Source organism: Neolamprologus brichardi, chromosome 6 (genome assembly GCF_056152115.1).
Source record: "Neolamprologus brichardi isolate AB-2024 chromosome 6, ASM5615211v1, whole genome shotgun sequence".
NCBI lineage: Eukaryota > Metazoa > Chordata > Actinopteri > Cichliformes > Cichlidae > Neolamprologus > Neolamprologus brichardi.
The window spans coordinates 3,473,275-3,495,305 of record NC_142109.1 but is presented as its reverse complement, the minus strand read 5'-3'; the positions used below and the strand labels follow the sequence as shown (position 1 = coordinate 3,495,305).

The window sequence follows — 22,031 nt, the reverse complement described above, 5'->3', positions numbered from 1 at the left end:
TATCCTTTGTGTGACGCAGACCGCTGGGTATCATCTCAGATTTCTATATTCATTCGATTCAATTTGAATTGGGGAAATTTTGCCTCAGACCGTCAGAAATATTATAATTCTGATCACTTATCAGTACATATCCATATTTTTATATCTATAAAAATAAAGCTGACACTTGTGAGACTTCATCAGAGCTATAAGCATCACAGCAGGTGCCTTTCTGTCAAAGTAACTGAGGATAAAGCACAGAAAAACATGAAGGAGATTTTCCTGGTCTGGCTTTTTATAGCAGATAACCGCCTTAAAAATATTCTGCAGTACTGCCTCCCTCTTCCCGCTGCATCACACCCACCCACACATGTAGGACCATGGGGTACGGGTGTGTCACTGATGTGAGAGGGAAGCATTCCTCCTCTGTCCCCTTCTGGCCACCTGTGCCTCAACTTTACTCCACAACCTAGACATTCATATTACTCATACTCTCACAACAGGGCCTTGGGGGTGGGCACGCTATACAGCGTCCAGAGGACGATCTGTGTATTCAACCTCACCTCTGGCGCTGGTGCCCACCTCTCAATTTTAAATGCATGTAGACATTGAGGGTTGTCAGGAGGGGCCGTGCTGACACCTGCTGCTTTCTGACAGGAAGGATCACGCCCCTCCCGTGTTTTAAATGCACTTTAGAACAGCATGCAGCAACACTACATATGAGCGAGCGGAGGGAGGTATGGAGTCTTCACACTGTACACACACTCACACTCCCCAAATATACTCTATACCCTAGGTCCAGGTACCTGCCCCTAGACCCAGGAGATGTTGCCTTTTTCTCTGGGGTGGAGACAGAGTGCCCCCGGTCCCGCAGTAGCAGGGAAGCCCAGCATCCCAGACCCTGACCAGACACCCAACTCCTCCTCCCAGTCCCCCTGCCCCTGAACGGAGAAAGGGTGTGTGTGTGTTCATTTCTGTTTGTCTCCACATTGGGCGAGTGCTGCGTATTTGTATATGTGTGCATAAGGGTGGAAATGCATGCGTTTGTCTGTGTGTGCCTGTTTGTCTATGTCTATGTGTCAGGTAGGGTCTTAGACTAAACCTCTCTGGGAGCATCTCAGGCCCCCCTAGGTGTGGGGGGCCTATCTCCCCACACCACATTCCCTGCCAGTGGCTGATGGCCCTCAGCCGTCGGTGCATTGGTGGTTCTCGGCATCCGGGGCTGGGTGCTCAGGTATGTGCTGGCTCACTCCTGGTGGCTGCTCGGCAGGAACTGCGCCCATGGCTTGGTCAGGCCCCTTCCCGGGAATGGGGGGCCCTCAGACCTCGGGCCTCTGGGCCCGTCACTGCAGCCCACTGTGGCTTCTGCACCATGGCTGCTGGGTGACCTCACGACTGGGGCTCTACTCAGTTCTTTCCGGGAGGGTGGAACGGCTGCCCTTCCGGTGGTCCTCCTTGGACTCACGTGCTCTGGGGGCCTCTGGATGTCTGGAGCCTGGATCTCCTCCATTCCTGCTTCATGCCCTGGGGATGGGGCTATGGCTCCCCATACCCTCTGGCAGATTGTTACATGGAGAAACCTTTTACGGTCATCCGTAAATCCGTTGGGCATCTTTGTTGGCCTTCAGACAATAATTCTGATGGCTAAAGAACCAAACCGGACAGGCAACCCCCCCCCAAAAAAAAATAAAATTCTGCAGTAGAACAAAAACAAAAGAAAACCATGAATCAACATATGGACATTATCTGATGCTGCTGAAGCAGAGTAATGTTACAGAGGATTTATTAGAGCCACAGCTAACCGTTTTGCAATTTGGCATAATTTTAAAGAGTTTAAATTTCCTCAGTATTGAACTGCAGGAATTAGGCTTTCTTGTTAGGCCAAGTGCCTCTTGGACTAACTCTTGGTGGCGCTGTCACTTGGTGTTCGCTCGCTCTGCGGTAGAGTATCACTTCCTGTTCCTGTTCAAACACTGTGGTGTTTCTGAGTAGCTTATGTGCTTAGCAATTTAATTAAAAACTTTTAAATACATTCTTTTTTCATAGTATAATCTTCACGTGCTTCATCCGAAGCACACTTTCCGTGTACTCACTACCTACTAACTTTCTGCTTCTTAATTCAGATAAAACTGAGGTTATTGTACTCGGCCCTGAAAATCTTAGAAATATGGTATCTAACCAGATTCTTACTGCTGTGAGGAACCTTGGAGTCATTTTTGACCAGGATATGTCCTTCAACGCACATATTAAACAAATATGTAAGACTGCTTTCTTCCATTTGTGCAATTTGCGTTAGAAATATCCTGTCTCAGAGTGATGCTGAAAAACGAATTCATGCATTTGCAAAGGAAAGGCGTCTGGACTTCTTTAAGTTGCTTGAAGACGTTTTGCCTCTCATTCGAGAGGCTTCTTCAGCATCTGTGGGGGGATACTCCCACTAGGTTTAAATTTGGGACTCCCCACCATTTGACCTTTGAACTGAAGAAGCCTCTCGGATGAGAGGCGAAACGTCTTCAAGCAACTTAAAGAAGTCTAGACGCCTTTCCTTTGCAATCTCCTTTGACTACGATGACCTGGATGACTGAGAACCTTCACAGACAATTCATGCATTTATTACTTCCAGGCTGGACTACTGTAATTCATTATTATCAGGATGTCCAAAAAATTTGCTGAAAAGCTTTCAGTTTATCCAAAATGCTGCAGCAAGAGTACTGACAGGGACTAGAAAGAGAGAGTATATTTCTCCTGTTTTGGCTTCCCTTCATTGGCTTCCTGTTAAATCCAGAATTCAAAATCCTGCTCCTCACATACAAGGTCTTAAATAATCAGGCCATCTTCTCTTAATGACCTTGTAGTACCATATCACCCTATTAGAGCACTTCGCTCTCACACTGCAGAACTACTTGTTGTTCCTAGAGTATTTAAAAGTGGAATGGGAGGGAGAGCCTTCAGTTTTCAGGCCCCTCTTCTGTGGAACCAGCTTCCAGTTTGGATTCGGGAGACAGACACTATCTCTACTTTTAAGATTAGGCTTAAAACTTTCCTCTTTGGTAAAGCATATAGTTAGGGTTCGATTAGGTGACCCTTAATAGACCTCTCTGCATCGAATCATATCTGTTATTAATCTCTGGCTCTCTTCCACAGCATGTCTTTCTTCTCTCATCCCAACCGGTCGCAGCAGATGGCCCCGCCCCTCCCTAAACCAGGTTCTGCCAGAGGTTTCTTCCTGTTAAAAGGGAGTTTTTCCTTCCCACTGTCGCCAAAGTGATTGCTCATAGGGGTTCATATGATTGTTGGGTTTTTCTCTGTGTCTACTGTACAATATAAAGCACCTTGAGGTGACTTTTGTTGTGATTTGACGCTATATAAATAAAATTGAATTGAATTGAATTGTTGGAAGTAATTTTGAAAAAAACAAAAACAAAACAAAAAAAACCAGTGGCCAACAGTGCTGTACACAATGGTAGGCTGATGCATAATAAGCAAGCAAAGAATGCAGAAATCAGAGATCTGAGATGGAAAACTGTTCTTGGAAGTACACTGAGAGAGAGAGAGAGAGAGAGAGAGAGAGAGAGAGAGAGAGAGAGAGAGAGAGATGTGCAGGAAGTGTGATTTTATCATGATGAAAGCTATACAGCAAAGGTAAGAGGGTTTTTAATGATGATAGAACTGTGTTCTTCTCCTGTAACTTTTGTGTTTTGGGGACTTTAAATTGGCATCTAAACGCAGGAGCCTACTCCCTTGTAACCAGAGTGGCGGCTGAACCATCTCCTCTATTTTCTACTCAAAAGATTCTGATGCTGCAAGTTTTGTCACTCTCCAACCAAAATTCACTGAACCAGCAGCAAAAGAAGATAAAAACTAAGCTTCACATTTGATAAACATGCAAGTTGTTTTATTTAACAATCAAGTTCAGCAAAACATAGGAAAAAGCAAAAAGCTCCCCCGGTGTGTTCACTGTAAGTGCATGCAGAGCAGAAATCACACAAACCAGACAACAATGGACATAAAGGTTCCCCCAATGCATATTGGACTCCTCTTATATAGGGACAATGATACCCCCTCCCGTTTTTAGGTATTCTTTCATCTTCTGTTTTTCCCTTTTCATCTTCCACTTATGATATTGTCATGAATCACTGTGCGGCAGGCAGGAGTTGGACCCAAAATGCAGACACTCAGGCACGAGGTTTAAACACAAAGAACTCTGCTTTATTTGCTGGCGGGAGAAAGGCATACAAAGTAAACTAAACTGGAAACTCAAACTAAACTCACAAGGGAGACACAGGGAGATCCACACAGCAAGAGGGACGACAAAACACTGACTCAGAGAAACACGGGGTTTAAATACACTGGGAAGTAACGAGGGGAATGAGACACAGAAGGAGAGCACAGCTGGGGGAAATCAGAACTGACGAGACAGGGAGCAAAGTAGGATACACTCACATGAGACACAGACCTTCAAAGTAAAACAGGAAGACGCAAACTAGACAAGGGGAGACAGAGCAACTAAGAAACACAGACAATACCAACAACAAAGAGACACAGAGGGGAGCTACTAAATACTCAGAGAACTAAACAGAATACAAGAAAACCAAACTAAAGAATAAGCTGGGACAACAAAGTGAACTAAGAACATAATACAAAAAACTCAGAGGCATAAGAAACTCAAAACACTGGGTCACTGACCCAGGACCGTGACAGATATACACAAGCCAACACCATAACTTCTTGCAGACCAATCTCTCATCCATCACTGCATAGGGTCCCTTTGTCAGCTTTATGGCCAAAGTGAGTCTCAAAGTCTACAGAAAGGCAGTTAATCAGTTAATCCATCCAACACTTTTCTTGGGCATGCGTGCTGGACATAAGCTGCTATCCATGCTGAGTAAGGGTTCTTTCATCGCCTTCTTTGCATATAGACGAGGGCCAGAACTGCAGGTGCCTGCCCTGCAGTGGCCAGGTTTGTTTTGCTTATGGAAATATTGAAAGGCTGTACACTTCTGGCTTTAGTCATTCACAGAGCCATCTGCTTTTACCTTACAGCCCTTCACATAACTGGATGCTTTTATTTTGTGGCAGCTTAAGGAGCCCTATGTTTTTTTCCTTATAGCCGTTAGAGGGTCTTATGCATTTATCTTATAGCTAGTTGCGGGGGTTCATGGTTTTTTGGCTTATAGCCCCAGAAAAGGCCGCAGGAACTTGATTTTGCAGCCATCCAAACAACTGCATGCCTCTGCTGCACAGCTGTCTCAAACCACTGTGTGCATCTGCTGTACAGTTAAATGCAGTTGCATGCCGAGCAGGGTCCTATGCACATACCTTAATGGTGCCAAGTGGAATTGACCCTTTATTGGACTAGTCACAGTAGGCCGTAAAGCTATCAAAGGTTTCTTACTGATCACTGTTACATTTTTGAACAGTATTAATCAACATTTGTTCATACAACACGTGGCACAAATCTTTTTTTCATTAATACATCGATATATTTCGCCTAAATATATGGATCATGTGATTTGAACATGCAGGTTAGATGCTTAACACAGTGACTCCACTACAAAACCACTTCATTGTGAGTATGCATAGTATATATGAGTATATATGATTACACACATTATGAAACTAACTACGATTACATGTCTAGTGTATACAGGTACAGTGGAACCCCGACTTACGAATACCCCATTTAACTAAAAATTCAAGTTACGAAGGCACTGAACTCAATATTTCTGCCCGTGTTATGGCAAAATGCCCGAGTAATGAAATCCGCTGGCTCTGATTGGCTGAGCCTACAATGACCACAATGCCTTCCGAATCATGTGACAACCCCTTGGCTTTCGTAATTGTGCTTCACTGTTCCACTTGAACGACTTATTGTTGTTCTAGTTAGCAATTAGCCTATAGCCTATCGTTCAGTATTGCCTCACTCAAAAGGCGTGATGGATGCTTCGACTTACGAAAAGTTTCGACTTACTTGTCTGTTAAGTTCAGTGTCTTGTGCTCTGTGTCTGTTAGTTTCCTGTTTTATTCTGAAGGTTCTTGTCTTATGTGAGTATGTCCAGTTTACGTTTCCCCTTTCTCATCAGCTGTGATTTCTCCCAGGTGTGTTCCCTCCTGTCTCCCATCCCTTGATTACTGCTTTGTGTATTTAAGCCCTGTATGTTCTCCTGCCTGTTGTTGATTCGTCTGCGTTACTTGGTGTTTTTCTGCGTTATCCCCCGCCGTCATCTGTGTTAATTCCCTGCTTCATTCTGGGTCATCTACCTGCGTCTCCCTGCTTCGCCATTTCCGGTCTGTGTTTTGTTAGCTTTCTCCAGTTTAGGTTTTGCTTAGTCCGTCCACACCTTTGCCTTTTCTGTTTGTATTCCTCCTCAATAAAAACCCACTCACATCACTTATGCCTGCATCTTGGGTCCTTTAATAAATTCCACATGGCTCGCCTCGTTGACCGTGACAGTTTTTTACGACTTTGTGTGGAAACCATTTACTTGCTCTCATTTACTGCTTTTGCTGTTTGGTGGTTGTTGAAATGAAAGCTTTAACCTGAGATTCTGGCGTTTCTGGCAAAATAAATTTATCTTTAAAAAATGATTTAGGATTTTAATGAATCAATATCACATTATTCAAGCTAGAATCGATTTTAATTGGAAAATCAAAAATTGAAACCCAGCCCTACCTGGTTCACACAAAGCTCCAGCACTGTAAACTTGTAATTCAGCTGCTGAAGCAAATTAAATCTTTTTAAACGACAGATAATTCTCCTGAATTCCTTCTGAAAAATAATAATATGAAATAATATTAGTTATCATTCCCCACAGCTAACACTCCTATTCTTGTACAAGCTCTGGGTATATTCCATATGGATTATTATAATTTATCCTTGCTAGATTACCACACACACAGCTGCTTGTGCCATTAATGGAACCCCTTACTACTGTCCTTCAACCACTTCACTGGCTTCATGTGAAATATCACATTGATTTTAGATTCTGCTTCTTACTTTAAAGTTTCTCCATAAAGTCAAACCTCCATATCTGATCTTGTAAATGGACTGGTTCTCATATAGCGCTTTTCTACGCTTTCTGAGCACTCAAAGCGCTTTATACAACTAATTCATTCACCCAATCACACCCATTCACATTCTGAGCTCTTAAGTGCTAAGTATCTACCGTTCATACTCCGATGGACGCATCGGAGAGCAACATGGGGTTAGTATCTTGCCCAAGGATATTTGGCATGCAGACTGGAGCAGCCTGGGATCGAACCACCAACCTACTGGTTAGTGGCTGACCTGCTCTGTTATTCAATTGCTTGTAAGGTTTACTCGATTGTCTCGAAAAGCTCTTCTAAATAAAATGTTATTTTATTCCATTTATTATTTTTGGCCTGCCAGATGCCATAGTGTACAGTTTGCTTTTTTTTTTCCTAAAATACTGAGATGTGCTTGATATTTGCCGATGTATTTGTTGTTTAGTGGAGGCAGAAATCTGACCACAACATTCTGTTCAAAGGAAAGCTGGCTCTACCTTCTGATCCACAACCCAGCATGGAGATGACTGTGAACAGAATAGATGTAAAAGTAGTTGTTGTACATGTACAGACCATAAATATGGAGTCCAGCTGTGTTTGATGCTGCTGGGCAGACTGACCACTGGGAATCTCTGAGCTCTGCTGGTCCACTCTGTGGAGGAACCATGAAGAGTCAGAATAATATAACAAAGCATTACAACCTAAAATGCAACCTGCTGTTTTTTTGTTTGTCTGTAATGTCACAGCAGACAACTTTCTTAAACAGAGCTGGCTGCTCTTTTCACTATTTTTGTGCACTTCTACACACACACAGAAAAGTTCTTTCTGAATGGTGATCATTTTGTGTCAGATAGCCTTGTTTGTTTGTTTTTTGTTTCTTTGTTTGTTTCTTTGTTTTTTTACCTCTCCTTATGTCAGTTCTGGATCTGATGAAGATATTTCAAATATTAACAAGTCTCTGCAGCTTGCTTGTTTTATTTATTTATTTATATCTATATCTCTTATATCCTTCCTTCTCACCCTCTCTAGATAGATAGATGAAATACAACATCTTTCTGTCAGTTACTTTTTGCTTTAGTTCATGTTGAAATAATTTTTTTTACATGTTTCACTTCCTGCTTGCTGAAGGGGATTTTCAGTTGTTTAGAAACCAAAGGCTTGTTTTTAAGAGAAAGTTTAAATGGGATAGAGGTAGGGGTGGGCGATATAAATGATATAAGATAGAAACGATATAAATTTGGCCAACGATAGAGATTTTGACTATACCGCTCTATCGCGATAGCGCATGTTGATGATGTCACCAAGCTGTGCCTGTTTTGATCGAAAGCATCGCAGCGCGCCTACAACCATTATCATCTGCAAATTATGCCGGGCGACAGTCATAGCAAATAAATGAAGCACTTTTGAAATATGGGTGTCAATGGAAAATTGTACTTAGTAGTCAGTATAATCTTTTAATGATATAAGTTTGAATATGGTAGAATACTGCATGTAATCATTTGTGCTTAGAAGTATGTAGTTGGTCTCATCCTAGGAAGTCTGTAACATTCCAGGGTGTTCTGGCTTTCACCCCCACATCCTAGGAGCATGGGAAAAGGTCGTACCTTGTTTTATTGTTTTACGGTAGGATTAACGTAGTTATATCTGTTTCCAGTCTAAGTGCTTTTGTTTAGGTGAACTGCTGGACTTTCCAGACCAGCAGTTTTAGGGAAGTCATTTATGGGGTCACACTCTGACCACACACACACACACTTCAATGTATGGAACAAACGCTCACTGAAGTGTATAAATAAAGGACCAGGGCAGTCCTCAGGGCGGGTCTCTGAGTCTTACTCTAGGCTGCCCTTGCTAGCAAGAAAATCTGTGTGTTTCTCCTCTCTGATTCTCTACTGAAGAAGTGTTTTAGAATATATCTCTTAACATTATTTGGTCCTTCGTAGCCGGAGCAGAAAATATCAGAACTGTTATCTGTGACTCTGTTCCAAGATCCAGCACTGATTCCTGACGCCGTGGGGAGCCAGCACTGAAGCCTGTGCACAGCCCTCTTAGACGAGGAGAGAGCCCCAGGACGTGAATTCGGGTCTGGGCCGGTGTTTTTAGTCTGGTCCACGGCGGTGGGATTCAGTCTGATGATCCGAACCACCAGTGAGACGTCGGAGGGTGAGAAACACTATTTTGGTATATAAAACGGCCGCAAAGGTTTAAAGGTCACGTGATAAATTAGGTTGGGTTCGCCGAAAGGAACTGAATTAAATTTAGGTTTTAGAAGTAGCCGTAATTACTTCGTAAAAAAATTAAAATAGGTTAGGATTCGCCGAAAGGAATCAAATTAAACTTAGGTTTCAGAGGTAGCCGTAATTACTTCGTAACAAGATAAAATAGGTTGAGTTCGCCAAAAGGAACTGTGTTTAGACTAGTTTTAGAGGTAGCTGAAATTACTTCGTGACAAATTAAAATACGTTTAAGCAAATGAAAACACGTTGAGACAGAGAAATTAAAATAGGTTTAAGTTCGCCAAAAGGAACTGTGTTTAGACTGGGTTTAGAGGTAGCCGTGAAATACTTCGTGACAAATTAGCGCGCAAATGTCTATATGTGTGTGTGTCTGGAAGTAAGTTGATTTTACAGCACAATAAGCTGCTGAACTACTTCCATTTTTGTTTTCTTTGCTGAGGCTCAAGTACTGGTGACAAAGGAGAACGGTTGAGTTTCATCTCATAAAACTGATACCGCTTCACCGTTAGGGTGAAGTCGAAGGCCGTATCAGTAAACCACTCTGAAGTCAAGCGTGCCAGCGACGGCCCAGCAAAATCTTTGAAAATGGAGAATAAACAAGCGAAATTAACACCTGATGAGAAATGTTTAGAAAAACAACAAGCCGGCGCAGGACTAATCCAAAAGAAAGGGAGAGGAATGCATAGTGGAAGAGCAAGAGGTAGAGGCAGAGCTACACACACACCAAACAGTGGCTTTAGCACTACATGCTGGAGGTGTGGAAAAGAGGGACATTTTGTACGTGACTGTAAGAAACAAAGAAGACAGTAACTCAGAATAGGATAGCAGCTCAGGTGAAGAGAGCAGTTCAGACTAGGAAGAACGTAATAATCCCTCACCAAGTGAAAATTAGAGATCAAAGTAGTTTAAAGTAGTTTAAAAAGGGTTGGAAACAGACCCGACTGAATAGATATAAATACAAGAGGAATAAAGTAAAACAAACAAAAGGCTAAATTACAACTTATCTTTAATGTATTCATACTAATAATAGCAAGGATAACAACCTGTAAACTGGTGTTAATGATGAAATAATATTAATATGAAGAGGCACCTCAGTCAGTTATGATGTGAGGTGGATAATTGTTGAAAGTAATCTGCATTAAGCTTAGGGTTGCTCAAATTCAGTACAATGACATATGAGATGAAGTAAAGTAGGCAAATATTTAAACTAATGAAGTGCATAGAGGCACTTGACCTGTTTGAAAAACTGTCATCCTAATATGAGCCATTGTTGAGATATAGAGCACACCTATGAAAACAACTAATATGCTGAACCCTGTATGACACAGCTGAAAACTACATGATGGAGAAGCTGAATTGAATATGAAACCACTGTGAGGTTGCGTTGTGGTCTCTTCTGAGCTGATGAGCAAGCTACACATTATCAGATTGAGATCTGGCTAAGAACTCATAAAAGAGAGGGAAACGAAACTATGATAACTGTGATAACTGGAGTGTGCAGAGTTTCCGTGAGCAGTTTTCCTGCATCTTGACTCATGCGTGTGGAGTGTTCATAGCATCAGCATTATGTTTCTGTTTATTTGTTTTGTTGGGTTGAAAATAATTAAATAAACTTGTGATCATACTTATGGATCACAATGGCACATGCCATTGGCCAAATGATTTATGTACGCAGATGAAAAAGTGAGTGTTAATGTGTCTGACGTCACAGTGTTTTGTGCGCTGTGTAAAAGTAATTGCCTCTGATTGTGAGAGCGGTGATTCTGCAGGTCACCAGCTATTGTAAAGAAAAAAAAAAAAAAAGAATGAAAAAGAGACAAAATTTACATTGTAGATGAAAAATAATCATAGGAAAAAGGTTTTGTGTTGATCAGCCAAGAACAACTACAATCTCATTTTCTGCTTTTAAGAAAGGACAGTTCACAAAAACAGAGAGAGAGATGTGTGTGTTGGTTAAGCAGTGATAATAATAATGAAAATGTCTTAGTTTGTCACTTTCAGATGAAAAGCAGACCTGAATCAATTTTCCACATGTAGCGGTCGAAATAAAGTTATAGTTTAACATCATTGGAAACGTTCAGGCCAAGTTTCTGGCTAACTTATTTACAGCACCATGTGTCTCTCAAACTCACAAGCGAGCTCTCACTCCTCCCTGAAGACAAGGAATGCAGCTCCAAAGAGCAATGACATGGCAGATAAAGAGACAGCAGCAAAGTCCTGAGCAAAGAGTCGCAGCAAGCAGCAGCAATGTGGACAAACAGCATCAGAGAAGAAGAGCAAACCCATCATCCTGCCTGATTGGATGAATGGCACTGTGTTCCCAACAAGCTGCAAATTCACTGTGCATGTGACAAGAACATTTGAGGAGAACTGAGGAGACTGTTGGAGTTTGACATTTGCCACCTTTGGAGAAAATGGCAAGAAGAGACAGTGAAACACAGGACAAAGCTGAAAGAGAACTGCCTGCTATTGGACTGTTGAAGTGGTAAATGGTAAATGGACTGATTCTTATATAGCGCTTTTCTACTCTCTCGGAGTACTCAAAGCGCTCTATACAACATGCCACATTCACCCAATCACACCCATTCTCACAAGCACTTTATCTATACTTAGTGCTATCTAACTACATTCACACACATTCATACTCCGATGGATGCATCGGAGAGCAACTTGGGGTTAGTATCTTGCCCAAGGATACTTGACATGCAGACTGGAGGAGCCAAGGATCGAACCACCAACCTTCCGATCAGTAGGTGACCTGCTCTACCTCCTCCCACCCCAAGGTGGCTGTAGCTCAGGAGGAGGGAGAGGACAACAGTGAGAGTAAGTGGTGTTTAAAGTGGGAAATCAAAATTTGGGTTAGCAAACCTGGGAAAAACAAAACTGACTGCTTAAGTGGGAAATTGTGAAGGAGTCTAAAACACTGCAAAAAGAAACATACAAAATCACACACACAAGCAGAACATGCATTAACCCTACTAACACTTCCAAACACAAGAGAGCTCATGAAGATTAGACAACATCTTAAGCATGTGAGTCTGTTTACCATCTTGTCCAAGTCACTTAGTGTGATGAGAAGTGATGCAAAGACCAGTGGCCTCATAGCACATCAGTTACAAAATGATTAAATAATAGCAGAGAAGTATGTAGGAAAGGCAGCTTTAAGAACATGCTCTGCTGGATATGCAGCTCCACAGACATGCATTAAACCTGCCTAATAACACTCTCATCAGTGTTAAAATAGTGTGAATTTAACAGACACTTGTTATCAAATGCTGAATTTATCCAATGCAAAAAATTGACTCTCTAGGTTACAGGACAACAGTTTAACTTTTGTGGGGAAAAAAGATTCTGGTTTGACCACCCAGTGATCAGACAATAAATTTAGTTGTTAATATAGTGAATTGGGAGATGCTTTCTGCTTGATTGATGCAGCACAAGTAATTTACTGTATGAGGGAAATTCTATTTTTGTGATAACATTTTGAACATGCATTTCTGTTGTCCTGTCATCTTAGTGGGTTAATAGCTGATATGCAAATTTAGTTGATCGTTCTTAGATTGAGGAAAGGTGACTGAATTCTAGCACGAGTGAATGTGATGTGTTGGAGTTTGTTAGAGTGGAGACTCTAAAACACTGAGTTTCCTGTTTTGATGTGCGAGTGAATCCTGTACCTAGATACACAACTCTGAATACATAAGAACAAACGTTTTTTGTGAAATAGCTGATGACATGTCACATGTTTTATGATGACGGGAAAAAAGAAAAACTGGATAATATGGGTCTGTGGCCCAAATGAGTGAAAGGCACAGACTTGGGGATTAAACTCATAACATATTAGGGTTATGTTGTGTGTTGTGCAGCTGATGGTTGGTTTGGAGTGAATCTAGCTGATGATTTTTCTTTTGTTGTGAAGTTGAGCCTGCCAATTAGTATGATGGTATGATAAACCATGCTAATGGTATGATTTACCCTCTTGAGATGAGGAGCTAGTGTCATGACTTAACAAGGCCTTTTTATTTTGTTACTTTCACAGTGCACTGAAAGTTTTGTTCGATAATCTCTGTTTGAGCAGATCTGCACGATTAGAAGCGCTATACGATACGTCGTCAAGAAAATTGTTACAAGTGAGTTTCTCCACATTAAAATGGGCTCAGGAGAAAGCCACTTATTTGGGGCAATTAGAAAATGAGAGTCCCTGCCCAAAAAGGATTCAGCGAGGTAATCCGATCTAAAATTCTTCTTTTTCTTTTGAAATGACGTCATTTTGCTGAGGGTGGAAATCAAATGCGGCGATAGTTTCCACTATCAGCAAAGAAAGAAAGAATGAATGAATAAATGGAAATAAAAACAAACTGACTGACTGGTAAAACCTGACAAGACTTGACCACGACTCAAAGTTAACCTCCACCTAGACAGGCCAAAAGGGTGGATGAATTTATGTGTTTCTTTTTACAGGAGCAGAAAGATGACAGCAACATCCGAGGTTGCATACCGATTTAACTTTTAAATGCCACTTTCTGTGTCTGTGAATCTACCAGGGGTGTGTTATTCATGGGTTTGTGTTGCTCACAGAGATTACTGTGAGAAAGAGTGTATACACCCGCGCAGCGCTAACATTTACATTCTTTTCTACAGCATTACAGTTCTTCATGTGACTTGATCATGTGATTTATACCAGGACAACTAGTTAATGTTTTTCTACTACAGGATTTCTGGGTTTATGTGTGAAGAAAACTGTGTGTATAGGTTATGAGTTGGTGATGCTGTTACACTGTGTTTCCTGTGTTGAAAACTAGTGTCACTTCTTTCCACAGCTATGGATGGCTAACTTTATGGTCTTTTTATGGCACCTCTGGAACCTGTCGACCTGCGTCTGACCACAGGGATGGTCAATGTGTATTGCTGTATTGCTAATGTTTGTTTTTCTAAGAGTACATGTAGGGGATTCAGCAGAAGCGGACAAGTGACATGAGAAAAACAAATAAGAGATGCAGTGTTTATGGAAATAATTGTAGTTTACTGATTTGAAAAAACCTGCACATGATACTTGTCTTGCTGATGTTGAATGCTTTATTACTCTTATGATATAGTTGTTTATAAGTGTGAAGTTTGATTTCACTTCCAGATCTTGTTTTTCAGGCCATTATGGTGTGTATGCAGGCTCCTGGCGGAGCCAGTTTTTAAGCAAACTTAATATGCAAAACACACTAACATCTTTTATTGCAGGATTATAGGTCCGGGGTGGTGCTGCTCCAGAGGAGGAGATGCCCTGATGTTGCCTGGGACATGATTTGGCTAACCTTTTTCTTTAAGACAGGAATCTGGTTTTGATGAGTTGACTCATGGGAGTGTCCATGCGTCAAGAGGAGGGGTCCAGGATTAACATGAAACAATGAATTAACATTAAACTATGTTTTATATGATTTTTGCAGCGATTTGTGTAATTAACAGTTCATTCAATGGGTATTAAGCCTATGCAAGTGGTGCATCCATGCTCAGATGAGGCTTTGATGGCCTATAAGTGAAGTTCACTGAACTAAAGAATGTGGTTTGATGATTGTTGACATGCTCTCCAAATAGAAGTTTTTCCTCCTAGCAAGGAAATATAGGTGCAGCAGTCATCTCCTGAGAAATCTTTAGAGGCCCGGTGAGAAGCAAGAACCATTCCAGGCATAGCTGACAGCCCAGGCAGTGGTTGAGGTCAAAGGTCGAGCTGGTCGGGGCCCATCATGAGATCAGACTTTGGAGCCAGAGCAAGGACCACAAACTGCGTCGGAATGAGAGCTGTGCCAAGGGGGCTTTTCAGAGGCCAACAGAGGAGATTGTGGACAACAGACAGGCACCTGAAGGATGAGGGGAGCGTGCCAAGCTCCATCGACAGCGCAGGGGGAGTCCGAGGATGACATCATGATTCTGTGAAAAGCACAGGAACCAGAAGCTATGGTGGTGATGACAGCAGTTTCCTATGAACATCACCTAATGCTGTGTCACTGTACTGTGCATACGATGACACTCTGAAGACTGCTGGGATCATAACAGCAGTAAGATAACTGGACCCAGCACCCTTTCCACAGAGGGGTTTTCTGCAGAGGATGGACAGTAGAAGAGTCATAAATATTCCTATCGCAGGACGAAGGCCTAAAGTGAGGTGATGGGGGTTGATAGAGGCCATTTCAAGTGCTTCTGACCACTCCAACTGCCTGCAAAATAGCGGAGAGACCCTCCTGGATACATCAGAGCAACTGCAAAAAGGTTGAGGTCCCAGAGGATTCCACTTCCTTCACAGAAATCAACTAGTAGAGGAAAGTTTCACCCTCACTTGGTTGCTTCAGTGGCGAGGGGGAAGTGCTGATTGTGCACCCGTAGGGAATTGCTCGCACTTCAACCTCCAGCCATTGGCCAACTCTAGAGTAACCAAGTAGTAGGGTGTGACGGACCTGTACGTAGCCATGGGAAGGTGGACCCTCCTGGTTACCTTGACTACGACGATCACCTTTACAGGACAAAGACAGAATCGGCAAATACAGACTATTATGTCTGTTCCCATATGCCCAGCACGTCAACACACCCCACACTATATGTGTTCCTGGACCAACTCCCAGGGAAGAACTACTCCATGATACTAGCAGAGAAAGGGGGACTTTGTGTCCTCTTCAACAACACCTGCTGCACTTACATAAAGACGATGTACATTCATTAAACATGACTGACGCCCTCAATGCTTTGAGACAAATCCAGCAGGCCCAAAATCAGGACTATGTAAGTGATACAAGTGACTGGTTTTCTTGGCTTTACACTGGCTCCTGGTTACAGGTGCTAAAAAGACTACTCATCGGAGTTGGGATATTTCTACTTTTATTTTGTGTTTTTGTAACATGTATACTGCCATGTTTAAAACTCTTGATTAACCGCATAATATTTTCCACTGTTGCTGCATATATAGCCGTGACAAGTGATGATAATGACTCCGACCTGTTGGAACATGAAGACTTTGTGTGACTAATGACGATGTGACAGAAAATGTATAACAAGGTGTTACATACTGATATTTCACTTTAGTTTATACTGACAACAGGAGGGATTGTCAATGGAAAATTCTACTTAGTAGTCAGTATAATCTTTTAATGATATAAGTTTGAATATGGTAGAATACTGCATGTAATCATTTGTGCTTAGAAGTATGTAGTTGGTCTCATCCTAGGAAGTCTGCAACATTCCAGGGTGTTCTAGCTTTCACCCCCACATCCTAGGAGCATGGGAAAGTTCGTACCTTGTTTTATTGTTTTACGGTAGGATTAACGTAGTTATATCTGTTTCCAGTCTAAGTGCTTTTGTTTAGGTGAACTGCTGGACTTTCCAGACCAGCAGTTTTAGGGAAGTCATTTATGGGGTCACACTCTGACCACACACACACACACTTCAATGTATGGAACAAATGCTCACTGAAGTGTATAAATAAAGGACCAGGGCGGGTCTCTGAGTCTTACTCTAGGCTGCCCTTGCTAGCAAGAAAATCTGTGTGTTTCTCCTCTCTGATTCTCTGCTGAAGAAGTGTTTTAGAATATATCTCTTAACAATGGGGAAAGCCAAAAACTGTGCTTCCTCCATTTCCGTAACATTGATTCATTAATGCTGAATTCTCTCAGAGCTGCTCTATTCCCATGTTGTTGCAGTATATTAATGACTAACCTCGCATTGTGGATGAATAATCTCAGTTGTTCTCCTGACTGAAGTTTGGTCCGTTTATAGCATCCTGCTATGCGATTGCATTTGTCTCTAACCACCAGAATCCCTCACGTTAACTTTTCTCGAGTGGGAAAAAAAGTTAGCGTTCATCCTCCAGCTTCACTGTGCTAATGTTATGCTAACATAGCTGTGTCGCTAGCAATCACGTAGCACAACATTATATACCAGGTAGTCCAACTTCAGTAACTGTCACGATCCTGGGTCTTATGACCCAGTGTTTTGAGTTTTAGTTCTTTTGATGTTTATAGTGTTTGTTTTAGCTTATTAGGTTTCTTATGTTCATTTGCTTATTAGCTCCCTCTTGTGTTTTCAACCCCTGTGAAGTCTCACTTGCCCTTCGTGTGTTTCATGTCTGTGTGTCTTATGTTGTCATGTCTGCCTCTCATGTTTCCTGTTTTATTTTGAAGAGATCTTGTGTTCCTGTGTTCATCGTGTTTAGTTTTACTCTTCCACTGTGACATCGTTATGTTCATGTGTGTCAGCTGTCCCCCATGTGTTCCCACTTCTCTCATTAGCCTCCTGTGTGTATTTAGTCTGTGCGTTCTCATTCAGTCTTTGTCGGATCGTCTGTGTTGTTCCCATGTCAAGTCCTGCGTTCAGGTTTTCATATATATATAGATATGCGCTCATCTTCATTGCCATGTTTAGAGTTTTGTTTGTTTTTCTGCCAGGGTTTTTTCATAGTTCGTGCTTCCTTTCTAGTTTACCCAGTTTAGGTTATTGCTTAGTTTGCATTGTTTTTGCCCTTTTATTTTGTACTGTTCTGTCTGCCTTAATAAACAGCTCATCAGTTAAGTTTGAGTTTTAGAATGTCTGCACCTGGGTCCACTCTTCACACTCCACGCAGTTTGCCTCGGCAAACTGTGACAGTAACCCTGCAAACGCCACTGCTGTTTAGTTTCCTATCTTCATTTATGTTGGAATTGGCAGCAGAGATGTACGTTTTAATTAATTTCAAAAATCTCTCAGTCAGAACATGGTATGTCATGTTTAGGTGGAAACTAGCCAGCTAACTTCCTGTTAACTTGTAACTCTGTTAAATTTAATAAATTCAGGTTTCATGGATGCCTGGATGTTAAACTTAATTGTTACACCTGGTAAAGCAGCAACACTGATCATTTTATTAAAGATGAAAGAATTTAGACCATTTTTAACTCTCAGTGTTCGTTTGACTTTGGGAGCTGAAGCGGACGGAGTTTTCGACCCAGATTACTCCGCGAAGCTCCTCACTACGGCAGCCGTAATGCTCTGACAATCCATCAAGCAGTGCGGCTTACCAAAGTTGTACTAAAACATTTTTTGACAGATTTCTGCACGCCAAAATTGGTTCGAGGTCAGTAAGCACAACCAGAATTCATACATAAGGCACACTCTCGATTTTTGAGAAAATTAAAGGATTTTAAGTGTGCCTTATAAGATAAGATAACCTTTATTAGTCCCACACGTGGGAAATTTGTTAAAGTTATAGTGTGGAAAATATGTTATACAGAAGAAAAGAATATATCGCGATATATATCATTATCGCACGTGCTTCAAATTATACCGCGATATGGATTTTAGGCCATATCGCCCAGCCCTAGATAGAGGGATTGATATGTTTGCATTGCAGTTTATATCCAACAACATCAACCAGTTAAATCAAGGAGTTCACGTTACTAACAGCTCACCTCTCTGCAGCAGACACAGGCTGGTGTTTAAATTCAATGATGTGACCATTAGATCGGTCACTCTTACAGGACACAGAGCTGGGTGGAGGTCCAGGTGGGTTCCTGTGAATAATGATGGAGCAGTGATGTGAGTGCTGAGCTGTGACATGGAGAAGAGTCATGGACAGTTAGAGATGGTCATCTCACCTCTGAGCTTTGGTCTGGCTCTCATGTTCCCCACACAGAGTGCTTTTAGAAGGAGGGACTCCCTCCTCTCTGTCCTCACACTGATCCATGCTTCTCAATATACATCAGCTCACACACACTTTCTACCTTCACCTGCAGAGGAAACACAAATCATTCATGTGCACATCAACTGAAATCTTCCTTTCCATCATGTGTGCTTCCATCCAGTAACACTCTGTGTCTGTGAGTATGACTAAAAATACTGGGATATAGCATTTCAAATGAAATGCAAAAGCATCACTGGTGGCGGAGAGAGATTAAAACTGTGAGCAAAGTTTTTAAATAATTCTCTTTCTGAGTCACTAAATAAAATTTTAACATGTTTTTATATGAAAATGTAAATGTGGAAACTTCACTTATCTGCTTGATTTATACAGAAATCACATGTTTGCAAAAAGGGCTCTTATGTTTTGAGAAATGTCCGTTCACATTAGCGTAACACCCAGCTCAGCTCCCAGCTGACCAGATGGGTGGGGCTTACAACACTGAGAAACACAGAAAAGCTTTTTCCAGAAACCCTTTGATGTCTCACTGTCAGTTTATTTTTAACTCAGTCTTTCACTCTTTATTTCCTTAAGTAGAAATATGTTATATACTTGTTTAACTTATTCTGAATTAAAACTACCATTATAAACACTTTAATCCAACAGGAAACAGAGCCTTTTATTCATGTTTTTCTTGTCCTTTACAGCTGAACAGCACTTCTATAGTTATGATATTATAGTTTATACAGCACAGTGCAATTCTTTACCACTTTCTAAGATCATTGTAATGTGAATTAAGGAACACATTAGTGCAGTGTTTACAGCAATTTGTCAATTTATTTCATTTATGCTACTTTTTGTATTAATTTTTGTATTAATTGTATTTATTTTGTGCTATAATTTGATTTATTTTTTGGCCTAAAATGCCTAGGAATGTATTTTTGTTAATTAAGTTTTGTTACTTGTGTCTTTAAGAGGTCTGACTGGTGTCTCATGTGTTACTGTCACAGTGACAGTAACATAAAAGGAGATAAAGAGGATAAAAACACTGCAGCTGAGCTGTGACATCATCAAGTACGCTGCTTCTCATTAATCTGTTGTACTGTTTCAGACAGCATTCCTCTGGTTTAAAGATTTCTTCAACATTAAATAATCCAGTGACAGTTCTCAATATTTCTGCTGCATTGCAAGCAATAACTGCTGATAATTCATTCAGCAAACTATTTTTCAAATTGTAAAAAAATACAGTTTAAAACAGCATTTCTGTTGCTGCCACAGTGTAACTCAGTTTAACGCAGTAACCTGAAATGTCCATCAAAGTGACCAATCACATTACAAACCTGCCCGCATTTGGGCTCCAGCTCCAAACTGTCAAAAGTAACTTGAGCAAGCCATGTTTCTCTCTGTGCACAAAGCATGAAACCGTAGAAGTATATGGAAAGCAGACAGTCACTTAGATGGACACTTAGATGGCACACTTGTTCTTGGAGGCGACCTCAACCTTGGACTAAATGAAGAAATGGATAGGCTCAATACAGCAGGATTCAGCGTAATTGGCAGTCCACAAATATAATCAAAAAGTATATGAGCGACTGTGGTCTTTGCGATGCATGGCGCTCCCTTCACCCCACCAGTAAGGAATATACTTTTTTTTCACATGTTTATCACTCCTACTCTCGTCTGGATTATTTTTTGGTCAGCAGCTCACTGCTGAGTGACGTTTCAGACACTGAGATTCACCCTATAGCTGTCAGCGATCATGCTCCTGTATCTTTAACACTAATACACAAGAATAATACTACGCCAAGTAAAAATTGGAGATTTAACACATCACTGCTTAAAGATGAAGACTTTATTAAATATTTTAAAAAGGAATGGATTTCATATTTAGACTTTAATGACACTCCCGGAACATCTGCTTCTGTTTTATGGGAAGCAGGGAAAGCTGTGACGAGAGGTAAAATAATTTCTTTCTCATCACATAAAAAGAAAAAAGAAAACAAAAATATTCAGGAATTAGAAAAAACCATCAAATCACTAGAAGAAGCCTACGTGTCCCACCAAGATCAGGAAACATTGAACAAAATATGCAAAACAAAACTAGAATTAAATGAGATAATTGATTAAAAAAAAAAATTCTTAGTACAAAGACTACGCTTACAAAATTATGAACATAGTAATAAATCCGGTCAATTTCTAGCAAACCAGCTAAAAATAAATAAAGAAAAAACAACTATAAGTGCTGTTCAAGATTCATCTGGGAACACAATATATGAACCGAAACAAATAAACAACATTTTCACGGATTTCTATAAAACGTTGTATTCACCACAAATAAACCCATCTAAAAAGGAAATTGATCAGTTTTTAGACAACATAACTCTCCCAAAATTATTAGACTCTCAAGCAATGGCACTGGATTCGCCACTGACATCAGGTGAACTCCAGGAAGCCCTGATAAGTATGCCCAATAATAAGGCTCCAGGTCCAGACGGCTTTCCTGCAGAATTCTACAAAGAATTCTGGACGATTCTAGCACCAGTTTTTTACAGAACGTTGTTAGAAATCAAAGAAAAGGGCAGACTTCCATCAAATATGAATTCTGCAAACATTAATCTCCTGCTAAAACCAGGCAAAGACCCTGTATATCCCTCAAGCTATCGTCCAATATCCCTTATAAATGTAGACCTCAAAATAATCTGCAAAGCTCTCTCGAAGAGACAAGAGAAAATAACCCCCCTCTTAATTCATCCTGACCAAACTGGTTTCATAAAAGGTAGGCACTCATCAACAAATACACGTAGATTACTTAATTTGATAGACTACTCATACAGTAAAAACCTTGAAACTACAATATTTTCTTTAGATGCAGAAAAAGCATTTGACAGAGTTAACTGGAAATTTCTATTTGCAACTTTACACAAATTTGGTTTTGGATCTTCTTTCATCAACTGGTTAAAAATATTATATAATTCCCCAACAGCTTGTGTCAGAACAAATAACCAGACATCCTCCAGCTTATGTCTCCTGAGGGGCACCAGGCAGGGATGCCCACTCTCCCCTTCACTGTTCTCAATTTTTATCGAACAATAGCAGCAGCAATTAGACAGAATTCAGCAATTAATTCTTTCTCCAAAATTCACAAACCAATATCTCTGGGGTGATTG

The 22,031-nt window shown here is 40.9% G+C and overlaps 2 protein-coding genes across 3 annotated transcripts in view; one reads left to right on the top strand and one right to left on the bottom strand.

The window, feature by feature from the left end:
* LOC148102409 (protein NLRC3-like) overlaps positions 1–18,960 on the bottom strand; it is a 60,794-nt gene extending 41,834 nt beyond the window's left edge. The window contains exons 1-3 of the mRNA XM_087841482.1: positions 18,842–18,960; positions 18,656–18,757; positions 7,579–7,657 (exon numbers count right to left, since the gene is read on the bottom strand). Of these exons, the coding sequence (XP_087697608.1) occupies positions 7,579–7,657; positions 18,656–18,757; positions 18,842–18,930 (270 nt within the window). The 5' untranslated portion in view covers positions 18,931–18,960. The remainder of the gene's footprint in view (positions 1–7,578; positions 7,658–18,655; positions 18,758–18,841) is intronic.
* LOC148102407 (uncharacterized) overlaps positions 1–22,031 on the top strand; it is a 179,692-nt gene that overhangs the window by 105,344 nt on the left and 52,317 nt on the right. The gene's annotated exons all lie outside the window — the stretch shown is intronic.